Source organism: Bombus vancouverensis, chromosome 1 (genome assembly GCF_051014615.1).
Source record: "Bombus vancouverensis nearcticus chromosome 1, iyBomVanc1_principal, whole genome shotgun sequence".
Lineage (NCBI taxonomy): Eukaryota > Metazoa > Arthropoda > Insecta > Hymenoptera > Apidae > Bombus > Bombus vancouverensis.
The window spans coordinates 9,936,700-9,964,496 of NC_134911.1; the positions used below are offsets into that span (position 1 = coordinate 9,936,700).

The window sequence follows — 27,797 nt, forward strand, 5'->3', positions numbered from 1 at the left end:
GACTGCAACGAGAAGGATTACCATTGTCAGCACTACTGAAATTTCTTATTTACCATTCCTCTCGTTTACCTTCCCATCGATCGAGAAAGCGTCGTTTTCTAATTGTGATACACGACCGGGCCAAGTATTTCGTGCAAGCGATTTTGCTTCAAGCTAAAGTGATATTTAAGCAGTTAGCAGGCAGAGGGTGCGTTGGAAGTTAATTAGATACGTGTAGAAAAAAGAAGAAGAAAAAAAAACGAACACGAATAGATGTATGTATGTGTCGTGACTGAAGGGTTAATCATCGATGTGAACGTTCTAGCCGTGGGGTAAGCAGGCCGTGCGTGTTTAATAGGCGCAGGATTTGCCGGATGTATCCCCAGCAGAGAAATTCTTGAACCGCGTGCTAACCATAACTTGACCGTGCAATAATTCCCTTCGACCTGTTCGCGTCTATAGGTACGTGCGCAATATGCACTTTGCCCTAAGGACCAGTCGTTCCGCGTCCTGATAATTTTAACTAGCGGTTGGATAGCCGGAAAAGATATACATTACAATACAATAAGACATTCCATTATCATTCCTGACGAACATCGCTCTTCCATTAAGCCACCAACTTTCTCCTTCTCCTTCCATTGTAGCTCGATATTGTTCTCTGGACACCAATTACAGATTTGAAACTGAATATTTCGATATGTCCGAAAGACGCGTCCGATCGAATTACTTGCGGACAATCGTACGATTTGCTTCGTTAGACGCGACAGGACTCAGCTCGCTTTATCGTTCGAAGATTTTTCGTGAATTTTCAACGGGTCGTTTCGTACAGGCGAGATTCGTTCGAGATTAAAATTGGAAGAAACGTTCGCGAGAGAAACGGATCGAGTCTCTCCCGGATCGATAACGATCGTTCGCTGCACCCGCGTTTTCGAGCTGCTGGCGAGCCCATAAACACGCAGGTAATTAGGTAGAAAATGGAACGGCGCGGGTTTGTCGAAAGACTCGGGGTCGTTGAAATAAATTCAGTGATAATATTGCATGACCTAGTTTGGTTTCGTGTCGGTGCTCGTAGCTGGAAAAATCGTGTCTCGGCCGTTAGCCGATCGATTCTATGCATTTTCTCGAGTTACGATGCGTGACGCTAGCATGCCAACTCGTTTCGCATCGTGCGGGACACGTGGGCAAGCTGTGTTGCGACGCAGAAATTTACAACGCGTACCCTTTCTAGAATTTCGCGGACGAAAAAACTCGTCAGACCGCTTCTTCCTTATAAAATTAATCGTCGTCGCTGAAAACAATGCGCCGTTAGCGCCGCTCAAGCGGCTCGCTGCTCACCTATCAACAGTTTTAATGCAGTAAACTACATTGCCTACGATCTTTCATTAAATTCAAAATTAAATGATTTACGTTCGCCAGTTCTCAACGTTCATTAATTTACAATAGGTTATGTAATTACGTTAAGCTACGGTTGGCCGATAGAACGGCACCACGTGAATCAGCGAACGTGGTTCTGGAACAGGTCTGGGAAATTTGCGTGTTCGAAGCGTTTTAGGAATTCCATTTCTCGATAGATTTCGTTGGTCTCGTTTGGCGAGGTCGCTTTCAACCAGGTGTCTCCATGCTTCCACCTCGTCCCCGCGAATTGTCCAGCCAATTTCTTGAACGAACGCATTCACCGATCGTCCTCGAAATTCCACGGGTTGCGTGCCACGAAGAAATTACCTGAAACGAGATCGCGCCACGAGCTATCGAAATAGTACGTCCTTTTTCGGTCTCTCGATGCAACGAGCATTGAGAAATTGATCTCTCTTATTTAGCCATTCGTTCGAGGGTAGGCTGATTCGACGCGCAATCTGCCATCCTCTTATTTACCTATTTTCGTGTACGTGCGATTGGTAATCAAACGTACGAACGTTGCATCGTCGAACCAACTTCGTTCCATTTCACTAACCGTACTATTGGGTTGGCAACTAAGTGATTGTATTAAGTAATAGTATTGACAATGCTACCTATTGATAAAATCCGCAATCATTTAGTTGCCAACTCAATATATTAACACTTTACCGACCGATAGTCGATTAATCGGTTTTTGTCACCAACGCTTACCGACCGATAACTTATTAAGCGACTTTTTCTCGCCGACGATCTTTCTCATTATTTGAGCAGTAATTTGTTATTTAGTACTAAGGTACCTTACTCATTTGCGTCAGTTGCGTTACTTTGTAAGCTCCCACAGTTTTATATCAATTTGAAAAACGTACCGTTCGCGATGACCAATAAGAATGGTATTGGAGAGTCTAAACCGAAACAGAGCCGGCGCCAGGAAGATTCTGCGCTTGAGATGCCGGTCGGAAGTGCGTATGCTGTTGAATCGCTAGCGGTCGGTAACGTTTTAATACTTTGACTGCCACGTTGGTCATATATGACCGGCCATGGTTTCTCCTGTGACGCTACGGTGGTCACTAGTGATCAGAGCGCTTCAACTTCTTACAATTGTAAAAATTGTATGAAAATTAACAGTTAGGGCATTTTGAATATAACCGATAAATAGAAGATACTTTGTAATAAAAAGTGCCCCATTGAACGATTAAACATTTTTATTCGAACATCAATAAAAAAAAAATGAGAACAAATCTTGCATCTAACGGTGCATTGTGTTTGCATCCATATCATTGAGGGGTAATCTACGAATATTATTATAAACATACCTTAGAAAATAATTGTAAATGCTGCTTTATAATCATATAATTGAAGTTAGAAGTGTGAACATACCTTTATATTATATTATATGTAGAATGAGCAAATACTGTTTACTAATATCTTCTACATGTCCCAACAATATATTCTGGACGTTTTTCTTACGACGAAACAACGAATGCGAATGGTTTGTTGAAATAAACGAAGCCTCGTTATATGTCGCTGTCTTCTGTTACCAAGGCGCCACGGTGGTCACCCGTGACCACCAATAAGATAAACAAACGGTGCATTGGGGAAGAATGTTGTCTTACGTCATCAGTTTATTATTATTTTGCCATTATATGCCTTGAATAATAAAAATAGTCCCGTGGCGTCCACAGCGGAACATGTGATTACGGCGTGGCAGTCAAAGTGTTAATCGCTGTTCGAAGTTCTGCTTGCGTAAGGCGGCGATATCAGCGGAGATCGCTCGTAAACAAACTCGTACTGATCGTTGCGATTTCTTGTTTCAGGGGACATTACACAAAAGGGATACGAAAAGAAACGGACGCGTCTACTGCAGCAGTATGCGTCGAAGCAGTTGGGTGAGTCGAACGTTTCATCTGGTCGGAAAAAATCATAGCGAACAAGTCATGGTCATCGTGGTTTCATCCTTAGCGAACATCGCGCGTGGACGAGAAGCTCGCGACGGAATCGCAGCCGCGCGGCTCTTTTCTACGTCACTTCCGTGTACGGATTTACGCGCTGTTCCCTAGCCCGAGTTCTCCGACATTTTATTTTTACCATGGACAACGACCAGTGATTTATCGTCTGCTGGTGCGTTTGTCGACTCGTTTAAAAGACGCGAATGCGAGTCAGCGACAGCCGCTTCACTCTATCTCGCTTTCTCGCTGCGTCATGTCGGCGCTACTTGCAACACGTTTTACGTTGCTCGAGTAGACGCTAAGCGACACGCGAGGAGTCTCTGTTTCAACGTTTCGAAAGGATCGTTAACGATCCGATAAGAAAGAATGCCCGAAAAGAAAGCAGTTGCGACCAATTGCTTGTTTTCTCTCGAGTTACACGTTCAGACTCGTCGAAATATAATATGCATTAACTGGAAACTTCTTACGTACCAGTTGTTACATTCCGATTCGTTGGATCGCGGCGGCATCGTTCGAAAGCTTCTCGTCCTCGTGGTCCGCGTCAGCTCGCGCGATAATCTCGCGCGCGCCTATTGCGTCACATCCATACGCAACCAGTCTCTCATTCTCTCTCTAGTCGTTCGTAATATTAATCACGTTCCGATTCTCAAGAGACACGAGCATTGCTTTGCGCACAATGCCGGCACACGCAATCGCAATGGGAATAAAAGAAGGAACGAAGCGGACAGGGCCGCGTGTTCTTCGCCCCGGCCACCGTTTTCCATTCGTCGTCTTCTACCGGTTTTCCTCTCTTACGCAATCCCCTTATCGCGCGCTCAGGGTCTCCGGTGCTGGTTCTACTCCCATGTCAAAGATATTTCCACCGATTTAAACCAGCGTATCGTTTTTCCGGCAATGCCATCTGCGTTTCGCAATGGAAGAACGCGTTTGCCACGGCATTCTTTCCACTTTGTCTGGTTTTCTCGAATAGGAGAATCGCCCTGACCCAACCGGAGCCTCGTTCGTTTCCATCCGAACGAACAGCTAAGTGGAATTGCCTGTTGCAAAATCGAACGCGTGACCTTGTAACGCGCCAACAAACTCGTCTACAATTAACGTGGAATTAAGTTGGTTGGAATGACACGTTGAAGGGATACGTGAGTTTGGTGTTCGGACGAGTTCGATTTCAAGCTTATCGATAACGCCTTTTTCATCTTTTTAATTGCGAAATAAAGAGCGACCAGTTGAGGTGTAGCAGCGAGATCGCAACGTGTGGACCGGTTAAAGCTTGGCCACGATCACGAGCTCGGCCGCGCCTTCGGCAATGGCTCGTGGCTGCAGCTGCGATCGGTCGGTCTGCTGCGATCGGCCGCAATGTACATACTGTTTAACTGTACTTGCATACGGAAGAGCCACTTCCGCGTTATCCGCTCGTTATACGCGACGTAGGTACTTGTGCTATTGTCGCGCACGAGGCTTCCAAGCAAAGACAATTTTCTCGCCACTTCGAGTCACGTTTGATTCGTGATTTCCCAACCGTTTTCCTGCACGCGGAAACTCGTTAGGTGTCTGCCAGCGGCGCCGTTTCTTTTTCTCTCTCTCTCGCTTTTTCTTCGTTTTTTAACTCGATTACGATCTCCACGATGCACACCGCTGCCTATAATCCATTCCATTTATCGCGAACCTCTTTCATTGTACCAGTGGCGAACACGACAAAGCGAGTTGCCTGGTCGCGTTCAAATCCAACAAATTGTTCGCAGCGAGAGAAAGCAGTTCGCTTAGTGAGTTAACGTCTCGATGTGCAAGCAATCGCTGATAATCGACAAGATCTTCACGGGAATTTCGATACCGGTAGGGAAACACGAAATCGCAAGTAACAGGCGATCAGCTGAAATAACTTATGGTTTTATACGGAAGAATCGGCACGAGGAATTCCGCGTTGTCTCTAAGTACATAAAATATGTGTCTAACGCAGATGTTTCGCACGAGCCTTCTTCTTAACTCGCTTCGTCACGCGTCTTTCTTCCCTTGCGTTATTTCAAATGGAAAAATAGAGAGGAGATTGTAAGGTTCGCGCGTACCAATCCTTCGAATATCACGGATTTATATAATATTAGAAAATCGAGAAGTTGAGCAATTTTGGAAATAAAGGTGGTTGATCGTTGGAAACTTCGATAAGTGGTAAAACTCGTGGAACTTAGGTGTCTGCAAACAGGTATTGGGTTGTCCGAAAAGTTTCTTTCTTTTCATAAGGTGATAATAGATGGACAACAATTTCTGTTTTATATTATTTTATCGAATATTTATTTTTATATTATTTTATTTATTGAGATATGATCCATTTCGTTCTATTTCTATTATTATGTTCGTGCATAATTCAATAAACTAATATACAACAAGAAAACATCATGCGTCTATTATTTCCTTATAAAACGGAAGAAACGTTTCGGACAACCTAATATTTCCAAGTTGCGATTCGTCCTCCCATTCAACGATCTATCGTCGCTTTTGATTCACGACTATCCTAGCAACTGCGAACAAAAGGTAGCTTCTGCCTGAGGACGTACAATACCTATATATTACGTATAACCAATGATTATTCTGTCACGCCATTGTATTCGCTGCTTCATCGGTTACAGCGACATCTCGTTCTACCTTTTTCGAATAACTTGCGACGATGTAGCGCGGCGGGTCGCAGGTTCGTAGATGTCGCCGCATCTCGTTTTCGATATTCAACGCGTTTGCAGAACGATGCTCGAGCGTACTCTTTTGAAAGCTGCAGGACCGCGGTGCCGTAATACGCGACAATTGGAAAAAAGGAAGGATGGAGATTCCTTGGTTTACAGCGATGGTTATCGATGGGCGTGATTCCATTAGAGAGAAAAATATGGTACACGGCAGCGAACGATCCGAGCTGGATTTACACCGCTGGTTACGATATTGTCACGGTTCGCTCGAATCTTATTAAATTCCATGGAGCGTGACCGTACGCGCAAGCGTTCCCTCCACTCTCATATTCTCGAATATCGTAATCGAAGAAACCGTGACCGTAACCGTAAAACTCGGAACGCGTTCAAACGGCGACGGGATTCTAGAAAAGTGGACATTTGTGTCGGCCGGCCCATTATTTGTCAATCGTTGAAATCCGCTCGAACGTGTTATACACAGCGTAGGCGTTCGCGTCTAACCGATGGTAACGGTGGCGATGATGGTAAAGATGGAAAAAGGGGTAGCAGAGAAGAGAGGCAGTGAAAAACTAGCCTGCGAGTTTCCCCTGCTTTGAGAATCGGAACGAGAAAACAAGAGAAGAGTCTGGAGGGTGGCTTTTGCATATGCACGTGTGTGTGTGGCACACAGGGGCTGGAAAGGATGGAGGAGGTGTCGGCGTCCTCGGTATCGCAGGGGTCGAGAGAACGGGTTATGGAAGCGGCGGTGGTGGTGGCGGTGGTGGTATTGGTGTCGGTGGGTGCGTCGGCGTCGGCGTCAGCGTCGGCGTCGGTGGCCGACCACAGCCACGTGCACGTCGCACGCAACGCCGTGTCACGCACAACGAGAAGCGCTATCATTCAGGTAGCGCCAACTATTGCACGATTTAACGTATATACATATACATACCATATACGATAGATTTACCTATATACATACATATATATATATATATATATTTTCTTTATCTCGTATCACGCCTAGAGAATTAGAGTTTAGCTCAGCGGCTCGTGCGGAATCTACTTACCTACTAAGCGGAGCAGCATTTAGTCATTAGAGATACCACATTGTTAGTGATGTGTGGATTGTCGTTTCGGTAGGAAACATTATTTTCATTAGTTATCCGATGTTGTTACGTTCACCGAATCAGTGTGCATTTTCGACTGTTCGTGTAGTTTTCTCTCCTCACCGATTTTTCGTTTCCTCGTCTGTCTTTACTTAGCGATACCGACCTAATTAATTAAATAGTTCTCTTAATTCCTTCCTAGCTACTTGTGTTTCGTTTCGTCCGATTATCTGGCCCTTTGTCTGATTTAACCGCTGTGCGGTTCGTTATACGAAGGAGCAAGGTAAAAGCTAAGAAGACTGAAATCTGACTTCCAATTAAAACGTTATCGATCTGTTTTTAAGAAGTTAATCGAACGTGTAAAAGTGCGCGTCAACCACGTCTGTGTTTGTTTGTGTGTGCCTTTATTTATTTATGTTTTTTTCTTTATATAACGCCACGTTGTTCGCTAGATAACGTAAAGCAAAGTCTTTGATAGAAATTTCCAGAGGGCTTGGTAAAGCGGCATTGTCGGGCCGTAAAGAAGAGAGGAGAATAGGGTTCGCGAAGGTACAAGAATCGCGATATCCTCCAAAGAGTTGTCTTTATACGCGGAAAAAAATTTACGAGGAACGCAAGCATCAGAAAGGGATCGCTGAATAGCTGACAGGCTGTCGAGCACTCGTTGGATAATTGCGATGCCGTTGGTGCTCGTCTTAATTAAGCGACGAGCCCCTCGGGCTTCGCACTTCACGGCACTGGCTGCGCTTCCACCACTCGTTGGCTTTTCCCGTGAATCCGATCTCTCTGCACCGTGCCATTGCTAACCGTAGAAAAAATCACGTTGTCGCGAACGCGATCGAATTAATCGTTAGGCCCTTGGTTCTCGGTCGATTTGTAACGCGAACGCGTGCAAACAAGCCGATTAATGAAACGTCGTTACAAAGTACGTACTTGTCGATTTAACTGGAAGTCAGATCGTAAGATATCGTGAAGTCGATCGTATTGTACATATGAAATTTCCCAATGTTAACGAATTAGCGAGTTTAGTATCGTGCAACGACGCGTGTAGATAACATAGATTATTTTCAGCGAATCCGTGTTGTTCCGCAACACGATCGCTGATGGTCTGTCGTAAGTGTGCACGATTTAGATCTTTATCCACGCACGTAGATATGATGTACAGTAACAGTCTAATTGTGCTTTATCGATCGAACGGAGAATACGTTTAGCCCATTCCGTGTTACTTTGATCTCATCTAATCGATCACGTTTGCTTTTTCTCTTTTTTTTTTTCTTTTTTTGCCGATGATTTCGATCTCGTTCCTACGCGGCATCTGTTCAGATGAGTCGCAGAGGATCGCCGGATCGAATCATCGCTCGAGCCATCATCATTTCACGTGTCACGATTCATCCGTAATTAATCTTAGTAATCCGTAAATCATCATTCTCATCAGTAGTGATCACAGGCATACACGTGGTTCAACCTCTTCATGTTCATCTTCTCTGAAAGTATGTAATTTAGATAACGTTAAATATTGCCACAACGACCGACCAAAGTACGTTAATTCAATTGTTAGAAATTTAAAGCACGCAAAAGTTTCTTATTTTACCATCTGCTATCCGATCCATTGCTATTTTCCAGACCCTAACGGACAGATAATGTCGATGGATCGTAGGATTTAACAAAGAAAGAGAAAAAGGGGAGAACAGTGGAACGATTTAAAGGTGCATAGAACTTGAAGAGGTTATCACGTTCTTTCTTTGATGTAGCTCGCTTGCTTGTAATCCCTCGTACGTACCGATTCGCGCAGAGATGCTTTTACACCTTAGATACCTTTGTAATTCGACTTAGCCGAGACCGGTTGTTCCACCTTCGGGTGACTCGAGATCGCAGCCAGCCATCCGTTGGCATTCTTGCGACTTGCTTCGACACACTCGCGAATCTGCCCGCAACATCTCGATTTTTCCGTATCGGCTATTAGTCGACTCGCTCGAGCATTGACAATTTGTGTGTAAACAATCGCGAAACACCGTGTTTCCGCATACTTGCTTATTCAAACGGATGATAATCCCGGAAATTCGTGATAACGTTCCAAAGATGGCTTACGAGACGCTCTTCTACTCCTTTTTTCTTCTATTTTTCCCTCCCTTCTATCTTTTCTTTTTTTTTTTTTATTATTTTTTCCGATTGCTTTTCTTTTTCAAACTAATAGCCAGTCTTTAAAATGCACTGTTACACGCGTTCAGCAGTTTCTACACGCCGGTATCGATAATGAAGAAAAGTTGCTAAGACCGTTAAGTCGTATGCGACTGCGAGTTGCTGCGACCAACTCGATCGAATCGTTACCGACACGCTGTTCCTACGAAACAGACGAAACCAAATTTCTAGAGACTGTTACTTAACCGAACGACGTTGTAAAATGATCGATCGTTTTAGAGTTGTTTAATTTCCCTGAGCAGAGCAATGTCCTTAGAAACTGTACAATTTGTAATAACAGCAACTCGTGTTCCGCGGCAGATAAAGATAAAGAAGAAACAACGAAGAGAGAAAACACAGCAGTCGTACAATATCCTTGTTTAATGCCTTTGGTCGAAGGAAAGAGACGATTTAAAGAAAATGGTGAATCTGGTATGAAGCTCTACTTTATCGATTTATGGTAGAGTCGGTTGAAAATTTAGCGCTATCGTAGCTGTTAATATGTGAAATTGCACGCAGACCTTTCCGATCGTTTCGCAAACGTTGAAAGATTTCTATCTACGAGTCGGACGAGACGAGACTGGTATGATTTATCCGCATATTCGCCGATAGTAAAATCGCGAAACACGTTGATCTGGTGCTTAGTCGTCGCGTTGCATTCCAAGCGTCTTTAAAAGCTGCCAACTGGAATTCAAGTTACGTGGAAGTGGTCCCGCCGGCGAGATCGAATCGCGTCACAGCCCACCTCCTCTTCCGACTTCCCTGCGCCACTGCACAGCTGCGAACAATCGATAAAAGTGAAATCGTCGTCGTGGCAGCTTGCGAAGGTGGAACGACCGATCATCGACGGCGCCGTTTAGAACCTGCCCGAACAAACGACTCTCTTCAACCCCTTTCCAGTTTCTTCGTTCAGATCACATCCAATTTAGAAGAGAAAAACCCACCATGGAATAATAACGTCGAGACGAATGGATCGAATTTGTTCGTATGCCGCCCTTTCTTTGCCCAGTTTCGTCGTGCTCCACCGTCGGTCAAGTTGAACAGCAGACGATGATATTCGGTTGGCAACTAAGTGATTGCGGATTTTGTCGATACTACCTAATGAAAAAATCCGCAATCACTTAGTTGCCAACCCAATAAATTCCAATGGAATTTAAATGCCACACTTGAGGCGATCGTAGCGCGCGCAAAGGTCCATTCGTTTCGTCCTGTCCAAGTACAGCCCTGTCGAGACGCCTGCCCTGCAAAACGAAAGAACGTTGGTGAAATGTGGTTCGTCTGGGTACGGTGGTAGAAGACACACGATAGAAATTTAGCGATCCCTGCCACTCCTGGTAGATCTCCTTTCTATGTCTATGTGGCGTTGTTGTTGTTGTGTTGCATGCAGGAGGCCGGCTAGTACCTGGCGGGATCGCCAGTCCCCCGGGATCTGGCGGCTCCACCGGAAACACCGGGAATTCGAACTCAGCGGCTGCGAGACGCGGCAATCGCAGACTCACGCGCAATGAGAGCCGCTATCATTCCGGTGAGTACATCACAGCTGGACGATTAACACTAGAACTACCGTACCAGTCAAATTGACTGGTTTTACAATTTTATTTTTAAATTCTTACTTCGTGTTATATCTTTTTTTCCTCAATGCTGTAACGACTTTCGCAACGATAACTAAAAGAATAATATAATGAATTTTATTTAGTTCTTTATTTATTCAAACTGAAAATAATTTTGTATCAAGACTAATTATACCAATAGCAGTCAAAATGACTGGTTTTACAATTTTATTTTTTAATTCTTACTTCGTGTTATATTTTTTTTTCCTCAATGCTGTAACGACTTTCGCAACGATAACTAAAAGAATAATATAATGAATTTTATTTAGTTCTTTATGTATTCAAATTTAAAATAATTTTGTATCAAGACTAATTATACCAATAGCAGTCAAAATGACTGGTTTTACAATTTTATTTTTAAATTCTTACTTCGTGTTATATTTTTTTTCCTCAATGCTGTAACGACTTTCGCAACGATAACTAAAAGAATAATATAATGAATTTTATTTTGTTTTTTATTTATTCAAACTAAAAATAATTTTGTATCAAGACTAATTATACCAATAGCAGTCAAAATGACTGGTTTTACAATTTTATTTTTAAATTCTTACTTCGTGTTATATTTTATTTCCCTCAATGCTGTAACGACTTTCGCAACGATAACTAAAAGAATAATATAATGAATTTTATTTAGTTCTTTATGTATTCAAACTGAAAATAATTTTGTATCAAGGCTAATTATACCAATACCAGTCAAAATGACTGGTACTTGTCAAAGTGTAAAAGGGTCCTACAATCTGTTTATCGAACCCCAATTAACCAGTTTCCTCGTTTCGTACAGCTTGCCACGCGTTTTTCAAATTTTTACCGCGTATCATTCGATACGACGATATCAGTTATCAGGAAGATTTCGGATCGATCGCTAGATCGCTGGATGTTAACACTAGAAACACCACACCAGTAAAACTGACTGGTTCCACAATTTTATAAATGTGTCGACCCTGGTTTGGAGATCATGGTCATGCGTGGAACATGGAATTGCTCCCGTAAGAAAGTAATAAATCGATAAATATACAAATATTCTATTACTACGTATTTTTTTTAAAGACCAGTCATTTTGACTTTGGTAGAAATAACTTCGTGTTAACTATCGGTAGTTCTAGTGTTAAACGATCGAAAGCGACGAAAAGAAACGTTAACGAGTCCTTAACCCTCGCACGACGGCGATACGAAATACATGCGCCACCGTTTATTTATTGAAAGCGTAACGGCGAACGATTCTCTCCGTCCCTCGATACTCGTTCCCTTGTAAACCGGCTTCATCCTACCTTGCTTTCCCGTCTAGTTTATCTTCCTTTTTCCCCGCTATCGTTTCCTCCTTCGCGTTTCCCACCAATCGTAAACGTCTGGTTCTCCCTGTCTCTCCTTCCTCTTCCTTCGTCTACGCTTTTTACGTCTCGATGAAGTAATTAAAATCCGCGTTACCTTTCTTCCCCGGAGATAACACCTGCTTCGTGTCGTTTCGCTGGAACACGACGGATCTTGAAATTCGTGCTCGGTGCAGTGCAGCTCCGCCGGCCAGCCACTCCAACATATTCAAACGTAATGGACGAATTAGTAAGGAGGCCGTCGTCGCAAGGGTTAACCCAGCAATCGTAGAAACTGGACGCGACGAATTCTCGATCAATAAGATTCCACGCTGACGTTTCGCCGTGTTACGCCGCGGCAATTCCACGCGATCCCCGTCTGCTCTGTCTTATCGGTGAGAATCGTATTGATCGAGGGTGCGTCGCGGCTCGATCACACGGTATTATTAATCGAAGAATTAAGATCCGCTGCACTGGACACGCTTGAAAATCGTGACTTGCGTGTAAATGAATGAAAAGCTCGATTAGCTCGGTACACGGAAACATGGTTGGCGAGTGCAAGGAATGCGCTTTCGGTGCCAGTGGTCTCCACTCTGACAAAGCATTCGCTGCGTCTGAACGTGTATGCGGGCAATTACTTTTAAGCAAACTGTAAAACCCGTAGCTACTACGTAACGCTATACGATGTGACTAGCCTGGTATCGTACGATCGTTGGCAAATGTGTCGAAAGAAAGTGTCCTTTGTCGAACTCGTTGCAAAGTAAAAACCGCTTAACGTCGAAAGTAAGCGTCGTCGATGGAACGTGGAAATCGGACGGGCTTTCCGCATGTTGGCGAATCGAAGCCTCTTACGTATACACACGTACGTGTATCTATATCGGTAGTAGTCGTCGGAACGGAACGAAAATCGAACGGTTCTCTGTGCGTTAAACTCCGTGTAGAAACTTGGTTTATACAGAGGAAGAGAGATGCTTGACCGGCACATCCCGCAGCTGGTGCACCGTTAGCGCTCGAAGAGGACCAACTTGGAGCGCGCAACATAAGTCCGTGTCGATCCGAGTAACATTTGCGCGCCTCGTTTACACGGAAACTCCGATCGAAAGATCACAATAGTCGCTGTATGCATCCTCTTCCCCGTTTAGCAGCTATTTTCGGTGACCGAAGAGTCTTTGATTCTTGTCGCGTTTATTGTTCGGCGCGTCGACGCTGTTCCAGGTATTTTTAATTGTATGGAAGAAGGATATTTTTCAAATCTATCGAAAGGCATAACGAAGCGTAATAAAGACGAGTAGATTGGATGAACAAGTCGTTGCATTTCCGGCCGAGCTATACTTCTATCGTTATTACGTTCTAACGTCGGGACACAACTCGTTACGCGGAGCAATTGCGCGATTGCACGTGAGAGTGCAGGCTCGTGTACCGCTAGAAATAAGATAATTCGACGCGCTTGGTTCTTGACAAATTCTCGACAGATTAGCCCAGCAGCCAGCTACGAGAGCCTAGAAACTTCGAATTTGCTGGATTCTTTCGCCGTGGAACGAGTTTGAAAATTGTCGAAATTTCCATGCGAATGCCAATGTGTGTCTCTATACCGAGCAGACACTCGTTAGGAATTGAAAGGACACGCGTGAACGTAGAAAAAAAAAGGAAAAAGCATACTGTTATGCAAGTTGCGTAAAAGCTTTGCCGCATACCGACTTAGGCTATGGTGTTGAGCGTTGCAAGATTTTTTCGCGTGTCTTCTTTATTATAGCAGCTAATGCCGATGCGTTATGAAAAGTTCGCGAGCTCGTTCGGTTGATTAATCGACTCTGAATGCCCAGAGGTGCGCCAGGAGGCGGTGCAACAAGCTTTGGCAGCGATGCAGGGTCGTCCGAAGCCGTCGTTGCCGATGCCATCGAAAAGAACCTCCGTGATGGCTAGGAGTCCCGACCGAGAGCGTCGCGACAGCGGGGAGTCGAGTAGCGACGAGGATAGCGTCGTCACCGAAGAGAGTCCTGGTGCTGGTGGTCCAACGGGTATATATCCTCAGATATCGTTATTGTCTTCCTTCGCTTGTCTCCTTCTATCGCTACGATAAATTCCCTTCATCTTGCTCACTGTATAGCTAGCTCGATCGTTTACCTATTTGCACACGGCAAACGATGGAACAGGTTATGCGACTTTTTAATTGAACGCAGCGCTTGCGTTCCGTACGGTTAATGCAAATCCGTTGTGATACTCGAGATACTCGAGACAAGCGACGTACAAGTGGTACAGCAGTTTAGTACCATCGAGAAATAACGACGAAGAGGTGATTCTCATGGCTGTCGGAGTGATTGCATGGGGGAATTTTAGGCACAGGACTGTCGGATACCAGCAGCACCGGTTCGGCGCGAGACACGCCTCCGCCTCCGAGACCACCGGCTAGGAGACCTCCTTGCGCGGACATCACAGATATCGCGGAATACACGCCTCACGCGTACTGCAACATCCAGCCGCCGGACGTGACGCACACCAGCAACACCCCGGCTGCACAGCAGTCGACCAGGCGACCTGGCGCTGATCGAGTGAATCGTTATCACGTGGTCGAGGATCAGAACAACACCGGCACTACCGGCCGCTGGAAAGTATCCGCTAAGATTCAACAGTTGTTGAATACTTTGAAACGACCGAAACGACGACCGTTGCCTGAATTCTACGAGGACGATGACATCGAGCTGGAAATCGCCGCCAATCCCAAAGATCCGAACGCTCCGAAACCGGAAGGCGGCTCTATGACCTCCGCCGTTGGCGAGCCACTGTCGGTCGCCGCGGGATTGCCCAGGTCGCTCGAGGCCGCCATACAAAGGTAAGCAGGTCGGACGAGGGTTGTAATTTTGTTGTGTTTGTTTCTTTTGCTTCTTCTTGGGTCATAGAGTATTCGACGATGGAGAGTTTTGAAAAAAACGTACATTTTTGTAAATTTCACAGGTATGGCTCGGCATCGTATAAAGCGCCAGTGGCGACAGTTCTCGATCCAAACGGCAAGCTTTGCGTAACGCTCACCTATGGAAAGCTTTTGAGTCGTTCTCATAAAATAGCCTACACGCTGTTGAACAAGGCTCTAAGTCGCGGCGGGGATTGTTGTTTGAAACCTGGCGATCGGATCGCTCTGGTTTACCCAAACAACGACCCCATTAGCTTCATGTGCGCATTTTACGGTTGTCTTCAAGCCGGCATTGTGCCTGTGCCGATCGAAGTCCCTTTGACGCGTCGAGACGCAGGCTCCCAGCAGATTGGTTTTCTTTTGGGCAGCTGTGGAATTCAGGTGAATCAACGAGCAAAGTAACAATCTCGCTCTGCTATTTCTACCGAACTTCCTCTCCAAGTATATCGAAAATGGTTTCTAGGTGGCATTAACCAGCGAAGCTTGTCTGAAAGGTCTGCCAAAAACGGCGGCTGGCGAGGTAGTGGCATTCAAAGGCTGGCCAAAGCTTCACTGGTTCGTTACGGAACATCTGGGCAAAACGCCGAAAGATTGGCTGCCACCGCCGCGATTAACCGACGACACTCCGGCGTACATTGAGTACACGACGGACAAGGACGGGTCGGTGATGGGAGTGACGGTGACGAGATCGGCGATGCTGGCACATTGTCGAGCTCTGACGCAAGCCTGCGGCTACACGGAGGGAGAGAACGCCGTCTGCGTTTTAGACTTCAAACGAGAGGTTGGCCTGTGGCACAGCACCCTCACCAGCGTTCTAAACGGGATGCACGTGATCTTTATTCCGTACGCTCTGATGAAAGTAAATCCCGCGAGCTGGATGCAAATGATCACCAAGCATCGTGCCAGCGTGGCTGTGGTGAAATCGCGAGACCTCCACTGGGGTCTTCTTGCCACGAAAGATCACAAGGACATTTCCTTGTCGTCACTGAGATTGTTGTTGGTCGCGGACGGTGCCAATCCCTGGTCACTTTCTTCCTGCGACCAATTCCTTTCGGTATTCCAATCTAAAGGTCTGCGGCCTGATGCCGTGTGTCCGTGCGCGTCCTCCAGCGAAGCTCTCACCGTATCGGTGAGAAGACCAGGCCGTGCTGGAGTAAACGCCACTGGACGAGGCGTGCTCTCTATGTCTGGCCTGAGTTACGGCGTTGTCAGAGTCGATCAAGAGAATTCTCTCACTTCCTTGACTCTTCAAGATTGCGGCCAAGTGATGCCCGGAAGTATGTTTCTATGCCAACATTGCCAAACCGTTCTACTTTAAGCGATTCGTAGAGAACGAAATTGGAAACGTTGCTTTTCTTTAGGTATCGTTGTTGTGATCAAGATGGAAGGACAACCGTTCATCTGCAAAACCGACGAAGTAGGCGAGATCTGCGTGCATAGTTCGGCAACTGGAAACCAATATTGGGGACTACAGGGACTGACGAATAATACGTTTAAAGTCTCCCCGCTTCAAGCCGATGGAAGTCCGCTGGGTGACGTAGAATACACTCGTTCTGGTCTATTGGGTTTTCTGGGTCCTGGTGGTCTTGTGTTCGTTTGCGGTTCGCGCGATGGTCTTATGACGGTCACGGGAAGGAAACATAACGCCGACGATATCATTGCTACTGTGTTAGCCGTTGAACCCATGAAGTTCATTTATCGTGGAAGAATAGCCGTTTTCAGCGTACGCGTCCTCAGGGACGAGCGAATATGCGTCGTTGCAGAACAAAGACCCGACTGCAGCGAAGAGGAAGTACGTTTTTAACGATACTGTCGAATAGTTATTCGCACGACGCGAATTCTACATGTACGATACACATCTGTACGACGTTTATTTCCTCAGAGTTTCCAATGGATGTCCCGGGTACTTCAAGCGGTGGATTCCATTCACGCTGTTGGAATATATTGTCTGGCGTTGGTTCCGCCAAATTACCTTCCGAAAACACCGCTGGGCGGTATTCACTTGTCGGAAACGAAACGACGTTTCCTAGAGGGTACTCTACACCCGGCTAATGTTCTTCTTTGTCCGCACACTTGTGTTACCAATCTACCCAAACCACGCGAAGTCCATTCAGGTAAGAGATTGCACATTCACCTGTGAGTACTATCCCCGAACCAGGTGTCAATTAAAATTACGGACCTTCGATGAATTACATGAATGTCAGCAAGTACAAAGACGTATATACGTTCTTTTTTGTTGTAACATTACTTCGTTTTTTCTTTGCCTATTATAATTTAAGCGAAGACCCAAGAAATTGGTACAAGGTTCGATAGGCTGAACATTTAACGTCGCACAACGATGCTGTATTGATAGAAGGTTTACCAATTTGTCGGATCGTTTCGCTTAAATGTACACGAGAATGATTAATTGGGAGAATGAATGAGCAGTTCTTTTATAATTAATTCGCGGTCACAATATCGCTCTGTTCAAAAATTCTCATTAACGTGAAGGAACGTAACACTTACGCTTTCTTACAAAGTTATCAGTAGGCTTCAATAACTTAGCACAAATGTACAAAGTATATAACTGTCTCTTGCTACATATCATGTATTGTTAACCCACCCAACACTAAAAATATTTAATGCTTAGCATGTTATTCTATTATTTTTGCCCTTCTTTCTTTTGGCTGAGTTCCGAACACCCTAGTAGTAGTCCAAGCCTATAGACGAATTGTTTCTAGCGATGTGAGATTCCTCTTGATATTCTCTGTATATACAAGTACTCTGAACTTTCACGCGTGCAGGAAAAGAAAATGCTGCCTTTTCACCTTCGATCGGTTGCATCCATGTTTTTTTTTCTCTTTTTTACACGATGCTTTCCTGTAATTTCACATCGCTACCTCACCAGACGTTCACGTTTCCGAGAAACACCGAATTGATTTTTGTTTGATAAGTATGTACAGTCCATGGAATGCTCAGAGCACGTCGATATAAAGGACGCGCGTAAATCACCTTTCGACAATAACGAACCAGTTCACGTACCTAGCTTTGATTTTCCGGCCTCAGTCAGGGGAGAGTGTGTGAGCTACTCATTATTGGGTTGAGTGTTTGTGTTGGTTTACTAACGGAATGGTGCGGGGGCGTGTAGCGGGGGATTCTGTTGCAGACGTTGGTCCGGCCAGTGTCATGGTGGGCAACATTGTTCAGGGTAATAGACTAGCTTCGGCCCAAGGACGAGACATGGGTGTCCTAGACGAGGATAGTGATAATGCTAAAAAGGTTCGTCTTTGCTAGAAATTGTTTCTTCTTTTCAAAGATAATTGTTACTAAAATTTCTCCGTTTATTTAACTTTATATCCTCGTTTTGCCATTTACATTCTAATATTATTGATTTGCAGTATCAATTTATTTCGGAAATACTTCGATGGCGTGCTGTCAGTACCTCCGACCATGTTATTTTCACGTCGCTGAATGCGAAAGGAGCCGTAGCAACTTCCTTGTCATGCTCTCAGTTGCACAAGAAAGCCGAACGGATCGGCAATCTGTTGTTAGATCGTGGAAGAATCAATACCGGAGATCACGTGGCATTAATATTTCCTCCTGGTACTGACTTGATATGCGCGTTTTATGGTTGCCTGTATGTTGGCGCTGTGCCAGTTACGATTAGGCCACCTCACCCGCAAAACCTCCAAACCACTTTACCAACCGTTCGCATGATCGTGGACGTCAGTAAGTCTGTGCTCGTGCTCACGAATCAAAATATCCTGAAACTGTTGAAAACAAAGGTACATCGATACGTTATGATTCTAATGTACTCTACGTAACACGATCAGTATCTTGTGTTTAACCCTTTAACTGCTCAGCTTGAACGGGTCATGACGATTAACTTTTACGTTCTACCCCCCGTTGCTCAACAAATATCTTCCTGAGTTATCCTTGGATTTCTACTAAAGCGGTTAAAGTGTTAAAATCTATCTCACGAATGATTAATCTGGCTATTTTCCTTGCTATTGTACAGGAAGCGAATAATGTTGTCGACATTAAGAGTTGGCCGACGATTCTCGATATGGACGACATGCCAAAGAAGAAGCTACCTGTTATGTACCGAGCGCCCACAGCGGAGATGCTGGCTTATTTGGACTTCAGCGTCTCGACGACGGGGATGCTCGCAGGAATTAAAATGTCCCACGCAGCGGTGACGTCTCTTTGTCGTGCCATGAAACTTGCCTGCGAATTGTATCCATCTAGACACATCGCTCTATGCTTGGATCCCTACTCTGGTTTAGGATTCGCTCTTTGGTGTCTGAGCAGTATATACAGCGGTCATCATTCCATACTTATACCACCGTCGGAGGTTCGTTTCCATATCGTAAACGTGGGAACGAAAAAGAAGCTTTTAATATTCTTGTTTGTAGGTGGAAGCCAATCCGGCATTGTGGCTGTCGGCAGTTAGTCAATCCAGAGTAAGAGATACATTCTGTTCTTACGGTGTGATGGAATTGTGCACGAAAGGTCTCGGCTCTTCTGTTCATGCTCTGAAAGCGAGAGGCGTTAGTTTGGCCTGTGTTAGAACGTGCGTCGTTGTCGCTGAAGAAAGACCGCGAATCGCACTTACTACGAGCTTCAGTAAACTCTTCTCCGCTTTGGGTCTGAGTCCCCGTGCGGTCTCGACCTCGTTCGGATGTAGAGTAAACACCGCTATTTGCTTACAGGTTCGATCGCTTCCAAATTTCCAAAGATTATTTAACACTTTGCTAAGGTTTTTGTTACTCGATGTTAAATAATACGATTGACACGCAGGGTGCATCGAGCCCAGAACCTTCTACGGTATACGTTGATCTCCGCGCATTGCGCAACGACCGAGTATCCCTGGTTGAAAGAGGTAGTCCGCACTCTTTGTGCCTGATGGAATCAGGCAAATTATTACCAGGAGTGAAAGTAATCATTGCCAATCCAGAAACGAAAGGACAATGCGGAGATTCTCATTTAGGCGAAATTTGGGTGCAGTCTGCTCACAATGCCAGTGGCTATTTCACGATATATGGCGACGAGAGCGACTACGCGGATCATTTTAACGCTCGCCTCGTAACAGGAAACACGAATGAAGTTTACGCCAGAACTGGTTATCTCGGTTTCCTAAGACGTACCGAAAGCGTTCAACAGTCGGTTATCAGTGACATTCCCGGTGACACATCTACCGAGGCGGATCTGGTTCCTGGTGATTCTGAGTTACACGATGCTGTGTTCGTGGTTGGCGCCCTCGACGAAGCCATTTTACTTAGAGGAATGCGATATCACCCGATCGATATCGAAAACAGCGTAATGAGGTGTCACAAGAAGATAGCAGAATGGTAAGCAGAATAACAATGTGAAAATAGACATCACATTTTCAAACATAGTTCTCTTTTCGGTTGTGATAAAAATTATTTGTACGATTCACAGTGCCGTATTCACATGGACCAACCTCCTAGTAGTAGTGGTGGAACTCGACGGAAGTGAAAGCGAAGCTTTAGATCTCGTGGCGTTAGTTACCAGCGCTGTACTAGAAGAACACCATCTGGTAGTCGGTGTGGTAGTCGTAGTAGATCCCGGAGTAGTTCCAATAAATTCGCGTGGCGAGAAGCAACGAATGCACTTGCGTGATGGTTTCCTAGCGGACCAGCTCGATCCGATTTACGTAGCGTATAACATGTGAGCGATATCAGAGAACGCAGAAAATGCATTACATAACGAACAACAAGAGACTGGTATCGTACTTTCCAGTCATGTCCTTACTACCATGCCGACGCATAGGTATTCTCGACTCGAAGTCGCGAACTGCATTTCAAATTTTTGTCCTTTGTTAAAGGAGGTGATCTTTCTACGGAGAAGTTGGAATATATTGCGAGGACTCGACGTATTTTTAAAGCGAACATCGTCCCTAAACAATTTATATCCTTCGTTTGAAAGAATAACGTGTGTATTCAAATTTTTTATCTCGTCGATGTATTAAAAGGAGTAAGAAAGTTCGTCACACTTTGAAATTTCCAACCGCTTGGTTATCGATACTTATTACTTATGAGAGGAAGCATTACTTTCTGCGTTGTGAGTAGCAAGTGTGAACGCTCGTTAGGAGAGAAGGAGAAACAGGAAGAATATAAAAGAACCGCTGTAGACAGGAAATGTCGACAAACGATTACTTTATAAAAAGTAGTCGACCGAGAATTCTACTTAAAACGATGAAGAATGTCGAAGGATATGCTGAAAGCATTATGAATGCTTACAGAGTTAAGGAGATTTACGTAACCATTCATATAGCATCAACGATTCTCAACTCGCAGCGAAGAAGCAAAAATGCAAAATTAATCTTGAACATCTTCGAACTTGAGACTGCCACGGACAAGTATATACAGCTCAGACATGACTCAGCTGTTTTTGCTAAAATTATGCTTTTATACATTGTATTACCTGAATATTAAAGTGACGAATAGTACCAGTCATTATTTATCAACGACATCAGAACGGTAGTGAGCTTTTTTATAAGAGGAAAATGGAAGAAGTTATTTTAACGAAGATGTAACTTTAACGAGTGAGTTTCATTGAGAAATCGCACTTTATTAAAAAAAATGGACGATTGTTCCGCGAACTAGGTACAGGTATATACAATTATCTGATGTCTATTAGAAAAAGTAAAAGAATTTGATACACTTTATCGTAGACTCGTGTAGCTTGACAATTTTTTACTACATAAAGTAACGGTTAGCTAACGTAATCACACTATTGTAACGTAAAAAGTTTTAACTGTCTACATTTTTTCTAATATATCGTTGCTGGAAAGGCATATATACATAGTTCGCTATCGCTCTGACTATCTAATTTTCGTTCGGGGAAGTTTCTACGTTGTTGGTGTCTTACAACGATTTTTAGATGAATCGATTTGGAGACATGGCCGAGTGGTCGTGACTTCAATTCGATAAAGGTTTCGTTACATTTAGCTGCGTTGCGCACAACATCGCTCTTTTTATACGTTAAAGTATTTATATTATATTTCACAGCACGCAGTAAACCCTGAATACGGTGTTACATATGTTCTGAAAGTGTACTTTTTTTATACTCACGTCCATTGAAAGTTTACTCTCTTCCAATTTCGACGAAAACAATGAACACAAAGTAGTGTATATGTATTCTTAAGTTTGTAAAGTTTGAATGAAAATGATTTATTGCGTGCTGAGAGGGTACACTTTGAAAATCAGCCGAATCACTTAGACAATTTTTCCATAAAAAAGAAAGACTAAGACGGCGTTAACGCAAATTTGCATCTCAGGGTTTTACATCATTTATGACAAATGATATGATATAAAAAAAAAAGAAGAAGCTATTTAGAACAACTCTTTTTGGATGACATTTAAAAAGGAAGACAAGAAATATGATAGCACAAAGAATTCAAGCAAGAAAGTAGTCGAAATAAGTAGCGCCGATGCGTCTGACCCTGCAGTTTTTATTTCTCTAGCCGATATGGAAAAGTTACCCTCGAACTATAAATATCGGTCAACGTATACGCCAAAAATTTAAATATACGCCAACTTTCCTCTCCTTTTCTTCTTACCTTTTTATGCACAAATGCGTTCTTTTCGTGAAATTGGTCTTTTTGATCAAAGCTCAATCTACGTATATCAACAACGCTACGACAATAATCGACTTTCGGGTTAAAATCACTTATTTTCTTTCTTATTCTTACATTCGATTAAATTTACGTTTAGTTTTATTTGTTAACCGACCAGAGTTTCAATCGAGCGTCATAACTGAAAGTTCGATTACTTGGAAAATTGTATCAATTTCCATAACAGGTTCAAATGACAACGAGCGAGATATTGGCAACGTATAGATCATTGTTGGCCTATCGATAATTATTTGCAAGCGCAGAGATCTACTCATGCATGTATGTACGTATACTGTCTACGCCATTTTGCTCAAACATTGCGGAGAAGTAGAGAAAAAAGCAAAGAAGTAGATGGGAAGAATTACTATTAAAACCCGAAGGTCGATCGCGTCCTTTCTCCTCTTATTGGAGTTTTATTATTTTTGAGATGTTTTCTATCGATGTGTACATTTGTTGATAGTTTTATAATTTTATATTCTTATTTTAATATAATGGCATACGACTATGAGGCGTGCACCGACCCTCGAGGTACCGTGCATCGGCTCTTGCCAGAAACGTGTTGCAATTTAAACGAAGCGGACTTGTCAATTTCATCTTTTTTCTTTGCGTCGTTAGAAGGCTCGTATTAAACTTCGTACGAAAATAGACGCGCGTATTATCGTCGCTTTACATATTGTAATTTTCTCTTGTATCGCGCACTGTAAGAACGTAGGTAGTGCGATGCAACCTGTTCCACAACTTGGTTATGTTTACAACAGAGATGTAACCTACGCTAACAATATTGGCGGTTTCTACAGAAAAATGAAATTTCACGCGAAAGAAAAGAATATCAAGGCCTATTTTTGAACGGAACAATATTTTGCGCAATGTTTCTCCCGGCAACAATAACATTCGTATATATTGATCTAATTCAGAATATTGAATCGTTGAAGTGTAAGAACGTAAACTATTTACGTTATACGTGAAATGAATACGAGTAGACTAAGTAATCGCACAAGGCGTGTCTATAATAAATACGAAGTAGTAGAGTTAAATACGAGCCTCGTAATTGAAGAAGCCCAGTCTATCGGGAACCGACTCCGATCATCGACGATAACCTCGTTGACGCGATATGCATAATTCGCAAGTTATAATAATAATTAGTTATCCCATATTCCGGGCGCCAATTTACAGGCGCCAAAATGTAAATACGTATAGAAACAGACGAGTTAGGCTCCTTTTCTTCGACACGTCTTACATTTCTCACGGTTGCTGTAATCGTATTGGACACAATGTTTATGTTCGTTTGCGATACAACGTAAGCGAGAATATCGAATTACGAGCTCTTGTTCGTTTCATCTGTTTTGTGTTGGTAGCAACGAAACAGTGACTATCATCGGATACGTACAACAGTAGGAAAATGTAAAACGTTTCAAGCGTAAAGGGTGTTAAATACGGTTCTATAGACCCTCTCTTTATTACTTTTTCTTTTTTTTTCTCTCTCTCTTTTAATGATTAAGGTATCGTGCCATGTCATCTTACGTCCTTTCGCGCTTTTACGCACGAAGAGACACCGATGATAATAATAAAGAATCGCGCGTTGCCGTTCTACAGGATCGTATATCAATTCACCGGTATTTTATTTAAATAGTAGCTGTACGCCGAGATTCTCGGAACGTTAGGCTACGTAGAAGCGTGCGTTGTGTTTGCGAAGACGAGGATGCGCGCGACGAAACTGTTTCTTCGTGCGTAAAAGATCCGGAAACACAGCGGTGCACCCCGATCACGGTAGGAATGTGCAGCGTCAGGAAGTTTTTATCGAGTTTGACTAAAAACACACACACACAAAAAAAAAAAAAGAAGAAAAAGAAGAACCCCGTCTTTTTATTTATTACATAGCAGTAAAGCTATACTTTCGCTTTTCGTTCCTGTTAACCTATCTGTTTAGAAAATGTGTTCGTCTAATTTTCAAGTACAAACCGAAATCGTATTCTCACTTTTGACTGGTTCGTTCGTTTACTGTGTAATGTCCATTCAACGATCTGTACAGATCTGTACATCTTCAGAGTGTTTCTACCGAGCTATAACTGAGTGAGAGGAAAAGAGCGATTGAGAGTTTTTTCACGAAAGTTTCATTATCGAGAAAGTATTTTCATTGACGAGTATGTACCGCGCTAGAGTCGCGCGCCGATTTGTTTGATATGCGTATACACACGAATCCACGGACCATGCAAATGGGGTCATCGAAGGATCGAACGAAAAGAGAAGGAACGTTACGCAATCCTACGAGTGGGGCTGAGAGTGCGTGCGTGCGAGCAACCCGATTGTATTATGTATAAATGTTGATAACTAGTTGATAGAAACGTGAAGATACTTGTCACGCCGTTAACGATCGCGTATTATCACGTTCGATTCGGAACAAAAAAAAAAAAAAAAAAAGATAGGTCGATCGATTGTGAAATCTTAGGATCTCTCTGAGAAACGGTATCGCGTAATCCTGGACCCTGGTTTAATGGTCCTAGGCTGTGTAAATACTACCCTTGTACCCATTGCGTTTAGAGGTTACTAAGGTACAATATAGTTTGTACGTTGAAGTATATATATATTATATATATATATATAAATATTACCACACAGAGTAATAATATAAACGGTCGCTGTCCTTACCAAGCCGTAGCATTTTGCCTGTATCAGTCGGACGAGAATATTAATATTTCGTGTATCCACCCCTCGTACCAAGTACCAGCCCGTTTTCATTCCTTCTCGTCTCTTCGATCGAGACGCGGAAGGATTGATAAAAAAAAAAATACAGAAAAGAGAAGAAAAAATAAACGGGATAAACGCGAGAAATCGAAGCACAGGAATTATAGGAACATCATAGCAATTTCTCTATGGTCCGTAGCGAACTTTTTCCTTGTTTCAAGTGAGCAAAAAGGAAGGAAAAGAAGGAGGGAACAAAAGGAAGCAATGAAACAACACAATCGGTCGTGTATCGTACCACGTGTTGCATCGTAAATTACTCGAACCTTTAAAACCAAGCGCCTCTTTGTAACCCATTCGATATTCACGAGGAGCTTCGCGAGCTACCATCAATAAACGTAATGTACATTTTTTTGCAACGAGCCGCACTGTTTTACGCTGCCCCTATTACTCTCCTCGTTATATAGAATAAAGATTAAAAAAGTGTCGCGTATTATTCTCTAGCGGAACTCCTATTCTGTTACGTTTGAAAGTTATATTTTTGTTGCGTTTTTTTCTCTATTTACATTTTATTTAAATTTAATCGTCCAGATAAAAAGTATTTACGTAAAAATTGAAATCTTACTACCTAAGTAAGTTTTTATCGATGACGAATATATTTACATTTTCGTTATCAATCGTACCAACGTGAAACTTTTTCGCACGCTTTTTACTTCGATGTCTTTTGCACTCTAACGTATGCATAATCGCCTGTCGCCTTACATAATAGCGCATCTGTATAAATTTTTCGAGAACAACGTTATCGCGTTATTTATACATTAATTTCACCCATTGGAAGAAAATCCTTGCAAATATCTCATCTCGTAAATTAAATCGAAACACCGTGTACCATTGTCTTAATGATAATCGACATCTCGAGTTAAATGTTAACGAGCGAAAGGTAAGTGCATACCAACCTGTTCAGTTGCATATAGATAAACGCACATTTCAGTGAGCATGAAACTAACATAAAATCATAGATTAACAGTACATCAAACAGCATTATGACTATGTAATTCAAATGCATTTACATAATTTGTACATAATTTTAACGTCAGTTAGGTTTCATTTCGTGTACAATTTACGATATTTCCAAGTTGAACATCAATTATATTGCTTGACTATGATATTGAATGACTCGAAGTTTTAAATTGTTTCTTCCGAATGGCTTCGGTATTTACGATTGAACTATAACATTTACCACTACATATTCATTCGACCATCCATACAAGGACAAATAATACGCATCGTAAACTGAAATCTGACGAATGTAAATCAGAAATAAAATTACGGATAACGATCCCCTAATAATTATGTGGTGTTTCATCGATTAAGATATACATTTGGACTATGTAGTCTGAATCGTATGAATTACCACGTGTAACAAAGTCTGGAGGAATGGCAGTGTTTAAAACTACACAACTTGTAAGGTTTTCGCGCGATAAACAACGGAGCGCTGCGATTGGTTGACGTACAAATTTGATTCCGTTTCGTTCTTTCCCTTTCTTTCTCTCTATCCCTCTTCTGGTTTCGCCGCGTCCACCGGTCGTCGCGTTGAAGAAAGACCGAGTAACGTTTCCCCAGGGAAGTCGTAAACGACTTCAGTCCAGAGAGCCTCGAACCGAGCAGTTCCGAACAGTCTGTCAGTGACGGTGGTTTCGTGAACACGATCATTGTACCAGTCGCTTGGTAAACGTGTGCGCGCCGGTTGAAAAAAGTTGTTACACGCAGCCTCTACTGGCTCTCCTAGCAACGCGGTGTCGCCTAAAGACAATGACTCCACGTTCCAGTGGTTAGAAGTATCGAGCAAATTACCGACAACCGTTCGAACCGTCTTTTTTTCTTGATCGAGGCCAGACGGCCACACTACCTCTAGGAACGGCTCGACGTGTATCGATCTCGAGCAAGGGTATGTAAACATTTCGATTTTTCTTTTCCCGATCGATCATTATATATGTTTCTCGGATATAGGGTTCCTTCAAATTCCGAAAATTCCATTGATATTTCGGTGGCAGTCGTCCGTTCACGTGCAACGTCGTCGCTAATTTTTAAATCTCATTAAAATATGTTGTTTTATCTCATTTGATAATACGTATCGGTGACTGTCTAATTCTGTGGCCATTTTAGTTTTTATCATTAACGACGCTTCGTCTGTTGATAAACCTCGTTGCATTTGTACGATGACATTAATTACTGTGAAACATTTCCTATTTAGTTTTAGCAACTGTCGATTGGGATCTCGTATTATAGAGCGTATCGTGTAATTGCTTAAAATTACTAGTCGAAAATACGGTTAAGAACGAACATACATAACATGTGTATGCCGGTGCACGATTAACAGTTTCCGAGGTTTCATTGATTGTCGCATCTCTGATTCCGTTGGTTAT

The 27,797-nt window shown here is 43.2% G+C and overlaps 1 protein-coding gene across 5 annotated transcripts in view; it reads left to right on the forward strand.

Moving 5' to 3' along the window:
• DIP2 (disco-interacting protein 2) overlaps nucleotides 1–25,793 on the forward strand; it is a 41,209-nt gene extending 15,416 nt beyond the window's left edge. For 2 of the 5 annotated variants that reach the window (XM_033327090.2, XM_033327086.2), the window contains 14 exons: nucleotides 3,189–3,260; nucleotides 10,637–10,774; nucleotides 13,990–14,184; nucleotides 14,504–14,996; nucleotides 15,119–15,455; nucleotides 15,538–16,351; nucleotides 16,436–16,866; nucleotides 16,957–17,188; nucleotides 18,202–18,332; nucleotides 18,452–18,838; nucleotides 19,072–19,407; nucleotides 19,469–19,765; nucleotides 19,854–20,404; nucleotides 20,496–25,793. In XM_033327090.2, the coding sequence (XP_033182981.1) occupies nucleotides 3,189–3,260; nucleotides 10,637–10,774; nucleotides 13,990–14,184; nucleotides 14,504–14,996; nucleotides 15,119–15,455; nucleotides 15,538–16,351; nucleotides 16,436–16,866; nucleotides 16,957–17,188; nucleotides 18,202–18,332; nucleotides 18,452–18,838; nucleotides 19,072–19,407; nucleotides 19,469–19,765; nucleotides 19,854–20,404; nucleotides 20,496–20,748 (4,667 nt within the window). In that variant the 3' untranslated portion in view covers nucleotides 20,749–25,793. The remainder of the gene's footprint in view (nucleotides 1–3,188; nucleotides 3,261–10,636; nucleotides 10,775–13,989; nucleotides 14,185–14,503; nucleotides 14,997–15,118; nucleotides 15,456–15,537; nucleotides 16,352–16,435; nucleotides 16,867–16,956; nucleotides 17,189–18,201; nucleotides 18,333–18,451; nucleotides 18,839–19,071; nucleotides 19,408–19,468; nucleotides 19,766–19,853; nucleotides 20,405–20,495) is intronic. The other 3 variants (XM_033327092.2, XM_033327087.2, XM_076617964.1) reach the window with 2 other exon arrangements.
• Nucleotides 25,794–27,797: the final 2,004 nt, after the last annotated feature.